Raw genomic sequence first — 6,000 nt, 5'->3', positions numbered from 1 at the left:
AATGTTTTGAACTGTACTTACAGGTTGCGTGGACAATTTCTTACATATTACGCTCCTGTTACATTTTTGGTGTTGTTCTTCTTCTTATTAACGCCAATTTGCGGTTTTCTCCACATTCCACAGCACTATGCACTGATCGCTTGTTTTGATGCAATGTTTTGGTTTCTGTTGCCGACTGTCAAATGTTTTTGCCAAAGATCGAAACTTATGAGTGTAATTATTGAAGTATCTGTGATCTGTTCGTGTATGCATTTGTGTGTGCGTTTGTGTATGTGTTTGTGTGTTTGTGTGTGTGTGTGTGTGTGTGTGTGTGTGTGTGTGTGTGTGTGTGTGTGTGATATTAATTTTATTTTATTTATTTATTTTGTGATGTGTGTGTGTGTGTGTGTGTGTGTGTGTGTGTGTGTGTGTGTCTGAATTTTGGTGTGGTATAATTTTTTTTCTTTTTTCCTTTTTTTCTCTTTTTTGTATGTGTGCGTGTGTGTGTGTGTGTGTGTGTGTGTGTGTGTGTGTGTGTGGGTGGGTGGGTGGGTGGGTGTGTGTGTGTGTGTCCAGATGGTGTGGGGAAGAGTTTTTTTGTTTTATGTTATCATTTCCTCTATTAACACTGTTTATAACCTATAGGCACAGTGACAAAAATGTAAATAAAATAGCTATCATATGTACTTATTCCAGGCCACTGATGATGCCTTGCAGAAAATAAAGGCGAAACGCGTATGGCACTAAAATTGTGTTTTATTCAGTTGCTGTCAGACGGTCCATAAGTAAAATTATCAATATACCGTAAGAGGATCTCATTCCCTTAGTTCATCTCTCGTGCTTTTCCGTACTTCACATAGCATCTCTTAAGTGTGTAGTGAGCGGTGACGACAAGTGCTTCATCCGTGGCTAACTTACTTTGCTTCCAATTATTCCCTTCTGCACAACGTTGCGCTAGGAACGCGGTCGCCGATGTTTTCAGTGTTGAAACCACGAGCCGCTATTAATGCCGACGTCGGCAGCGCTGCTGTGTATAAAGCAACCGCCGCCACACACCTCCTCACTGTCAGCTCTCAGCCCTCAGTCGACAAGCACAATGTCTCGCGTTCTCTCACTGGTGAGTACTGCACTGTCACTGTCACTCGTCCCTCTGTAAGGTAGTAGCTGGCGAATTTCGCACTACAATGTTCGGCAAGTGCCTCAGCTGAGTCTCTCCTTTGTAATGCTATACTCAGGATAAAAAGGTATGAATTTTAAGAAGAATCAAGAAATTGGCAGTACTAATGTAAGACTTAACCAAAATTCTGCTTCTGTGAACGAAATGAAAAACGCTTCTGACATTAATACTCATCACAATTTTTACTTGCATATGTCCATCTCTTCTTTCTTGTGATGAATGGTATAAATATGGGACAATAAGAACTACTTTTCACGTCTAGCGACAATGATGACATGAGTGAAAAGTATACCTCCTAGTTACCAAGCAATACCAAATCATGCATTATTGCGCCGAATAGGCGATTTTTGTTTCGCTGCATATATTTGGGTAGCCTATTTGCCTATTTGAATGTACATTTCATTACAGCAAAAATATAAATACAGCTATTACGTCGCAGTTCCTCGGGTTTTTCAAATGATAGGTCAAACATGTTTTCTTTTCGTGTATTTACTTCATTTGTCGATTTCCAGACAGCCATAATTCTGACAAATGCCTTCACACATAAAAACTGCAAATACACTGTACTTGCGGCCGCTGCCGTGAGATAGTCTATATATTTTCGATACTCAGTGCATTTCGCTTCTTTGTTATAAGATCAGTTACAATTGACTTAATTATACAGAAACAATTTTTAGAAAAATTTTGCTTCAGAAATTATGTATTATTTCCTCCTAAAATTAACAGCATTATAGTCTTCTTCTTAATTTTCTTTCTTTTTACATGGTTTTCCATTTTCGTCACTCTTCATGTTTGTTTTATATGCACGTTCCACTTTTAAAGAGGTTCGACATTTACCCATAAATGTTGATTGCCTGTAGTTAACATCAGTCATCTACAATTTTAGTTTTCGTACAGTACATTTTCCGTTATATTGAATTTGAAGAATTAAATTGCCTAAATAATGAAGTACCAAGTACCTGTTAATTTTTACAGCATTCGCTACACACTAAAATAATCAATTCCCAAAAAGAAAAAAGCTCTTGGTCAAGAGCTAAGGACGAATCGTCTACGTTACTAGTCCAAGTAATCGTATATTTCAATTACCCCAGTTAGAGTCCAAGTCTGAGTAACTAACAAAATGGTTCAAATGGCTCTGAGCACTATGGGACTTAACATCTGAGGTCAACAGTCCCCTAGAACTTAGAACTACTGAAACCTAACTAACCTAAGGACATCACACACAACCATGCCCGAGGCAGGTTTCGAGCCTGCGACCGGAGCGGTCACCCGGCTCCAGACTGTAGCGCCTAGAACAGCACGGCCACTGTGTCCGGCCTTTATAGACATAAATGACTTAAACCTTACAGCAACAACTTAAGTTTATAGCAGCTGACCAAAGTGATGACCGCATCTCAGTGCTTAGATATCGACTCAAAAAATTTTGCCTAACCTTCTATAATACCCACACTTCTACAGTGAGACTGGCGGCTTGATTGGTACTACACAGCTCCTCTTCAAAAATGGTTGAAATGGCTCTGAGCACTATGGGACTCAACTGCTGTGGTCATCAGTCCCCCTAGAACTGAGACCTACTTAAACCTAACTAACCTAAGGACACCACACACATCCATGCCCGAGGCAGGATTCGAACCTGCGACCGTAGCAGTCGCACGGTTCCGGACTGCGCGCCTAGAACCGCGAGACCACCGCGGCCGGCAGCTCCTCTTCAATTTCTGCTATAGTTTCACACGGCATGTAATAGATTTCAACAGATATAATTCTGCAGTGCACACTTTACACACGATTGTGCATTATTTTTGAAGGTAGCACCACCAACGACGGTGCAGAAACATAAGAAGTCTACAAACACTTGCCGCGAACGAAATGCTCGTTCGAGTCATCACGACCAACGGCCCCAGTCTAGTGCCACTAAATAATCCCATCTGCCCTCCCGCCCTCTTTCTCAGAACTCCTCTAATTAATCATTCCGGCCATTAGTTCCTTATCTCAAGTATCCAGTTTAGATCCTTTACAGTCTGATTAATTTTGACCCAAAAATTTGTAAACATTAAGGACAACCTGAATATTAAGTGAAAGCAAAGTTAATTGCGTAATAGGCATGTTAATTTTTTTCTCCTTCTACAGACATGAAGCGTCTTCTCCACTGTTGGGGTTTTGCTGATGACACTTCTTGTGTCGACAAGTGACCATAGATGGTCGATGACACGAAAAGACTTCTAAACACAATCTCTGCAGAATTTGTTCGTACTGTTTGAATCGGTCAATTGCTCATGTGGTACCAGAGGAGAGAGTCGGTTGTTATCTAGTTCGGTGTAGGAAACCAGATCTTGCCTGACATTACAGACATACTACGTAACAGTACACATACGCACCTCAGAAGCATACGTATCGTGATCTACAATTACACGTGCTGTGTTTATTGTGTTGCAGGTGTGCCTTCTGGCAGTGGCCTGCCTGGCCCTGCTGTGTGGCTGTGAGGCCTCCTACCCCCTGGCCGTCTCACACGGACACGGGTACTACCCGTACAGCTACAAGTACCCTGGGTACGGATACCACGGTGAGTGACATCTTTTCACATACCATTACGTTATCATGCATAGCATTCAAATGACAGCTCAGAGCCACTGTATGAGACTAGATCAAATTGTGCACAGTACCGATATTCGAGCCCTGGATTGCAGCTAGGATACCTGCCTTTCGTGAGCAGAACACTTCTTTGGTACTCCAACTGAGCCTTGAGATTAGCGCCTCCGAAAGTAAGGACGTAGCGGAAATTCATCTTATCCACAGCCTCTGATGACTGATTTCAGTTTGTGACAAAAACATTCGGATTCACTCGTCAGTACCTGTTTTGGATCAACCTTGAAAGTTTCTCTTCATCTTCTCCACGTCTGTTTTGAATGCGGAGATGTAGTATACTTTAATCCACTGTATTGTGATTAGGAGGAAGGGCAGCTAACATCGCTGTCCTATCAGCCAGGTAAAATTTTTCCATGGTTTCCATAAATCACTTAAACCGAATGCAGGGCTGGTTCCTTTCAGAAAAGCCAGTCCATTCGTGCCCACTCTTGTCCATTCCACGCATCGTGAGTCGTCCCTAACTATCTTGTTCCCGAAACTACATTCTTCCTTCTTTTCTTTGAAGCTTTTTACCATCTATCTAATTTAGTCCCCGTAACTTTTAGTGAATTACCTTTCCTGGAGGTTTCCTCATATTCTTGAAACGTATTTTCTTTTGTTTCAATTTCCCCCTTATCGTGTATTTTTTGTCATCGATTCTGCCACTCATCTGATGCTACATTGTCATAGATTCTCTCAGGCTACAGCTAAATAATCGTGTAAGCTTCCATCGACGGTTGCAATATCTCTTGTATTATTGCGTATAGAATTTTATATGTTGTGCCTATGTGTTGGTACTTACACTTAGCTTAGACAACACAATTTGTAACACATACTTTGGCATGGGACTGTTCACTAAATTTCAAGAAAAATCAAATTAAATTAAATGTTCAGTTAAGAGACAAACGTAGTAGACATTTTGCTACTCTTTTCTTTGACCGAATTCCTTGAATTCCGATTTGGAAAACATACAGGGGCTTATAGTGTTCATTTTATAACGTATTTGACAGGACCGTAAATAAAGTCTCAGTGGATCGATTCTAAGGGAAAGTCATGGTTCGTACCTTCACTGATGAACGTGGGGTGTTATTGCTCCATATAAAAGATTTCTCGAATAATGGTAGGTACTAACCGCCGCACTAAATACAGGCATTTGTTTACAGAACATCCACGATCATCTTTAATTCGGTCAGTGTTTCTGCTCACAATCAATTTCAAGCTTTCAGCAATGCGCAGATGTAATGCACTACTATATTAATTCGCTAGGTAGTGGCTATTTCGTATATGTATTTGTTGTTTACTGGGCGATTAAGCTAACGTTAAGCAGAGTAATACGCAAAACACGAAAAAATGAAGAACACACTTATGAATTTTTCCTTCGGTACTTGGATAAATATACACTCCGGGAAATTGAAATAAGAACACCGTGAATTCATTGTCCCAGGAAGGGGAAACTTTATTGACACATTCCTGGGGTCACATACATCACATGATCACACTGACAGAACCACAGGCACATAGACACAGGCAACAGAGCATGCACAATGTCGGCACTAGTACAGTGTATATCCACCTTTCGCAGCAATGCAGGCTGCTATTCTCCCATGGAGACGATCGTAGAGATGCTGGATGTAGTCCTGTGGAACGGCTTGCCATGCCATTTCCACCTGGCGCCTCAGTTGGACCAGCGTTCGTGCTGGACGTGCAGACCGCGTGAGACGACGCTTCATCCAGTCCCAAACATGCTCAATGGGGGACAGATCCGGAGATCTTGCTGGCCAGGGTAGTTGACTTACACCTTCTAGAGCACGTTGGGTGGCACGGGATACATGCGGACGTGCATTGTCCTGTTGGAACAGCAAGTTCCCTTGCCGGTCTAGGAATGGTAGAACGATGGGTTCGATGACGGTTTGGATGTACCGTGCACTATTCAGTGTCCCCTCGACGATCACCAGTGGTGTACGGCCAGTGTAGGAGATCGCTCCCCACACCATGATGCCGGGTGTTGGCCCTGTGTGCCTCGGTCGTATGCAGTCCTGATTGTGGCGCTCACCTGCACGGCGCCAAACACGCATACGACCATCATTGGCACCAAGGCAGAAGCGACTCCCATCGCTGAAGACGACACGTCTCCATTCGTCCCTCCATTCACGCCTGTCGCGACACCACTGGAGGCGGGCTGCACGATGTTGGGGCGTGAGCGGAAGACGGCCTAACGGTGT

The 6,000-nt window shown here is 42.8% G+C and overlaps 1 protein-coding gene across 1 annotated transcript in view; it reads left to right on the top strand.

The window, feature by feature from the left end:
* Positions 1–985: 985 nt before the first annotated feature.
* Positions 986–6,000, top strand: part of LOC126204258 (shematrin-like protein 1) — a 44,921-nt gene continuing 39,906 nt past the window's right edge. The window contains exons 1-2 of the mRNA XM_049938648.1: positions 986–1,096; positions 3,590–3,716. Of these exons, the coding sequence (XP_049794605.1) occupies positions 986–1,096; positions 3,590–3,716 (238 nt within the window). The remainder of the gene's footprint in view (positions 1,097–3,589; positions 3,717–6,000) is intronic.

This window comes from Schistocerca nitens, chromosome 9 (assembly GCF_023898315.1).
Source record: "Schistocerca nitens isolate TAMUIC-IGC-003100 chromosome 9, iqSchNite1.1, whole genome shotgun sequence".
NCBI classification, from domain to species: domain Eukaryota; kingdom Metazoa; phylum Arthropoda; class Insecta; order Orthoptera; family Acrididae; genus Schistocerca; species Schistocerca nitens.
The sequence above is the reverse complement of the archived record's forward strand: the minus strand, read 5'-3'. Positions and strand labels throughout refer to the sequence as shown.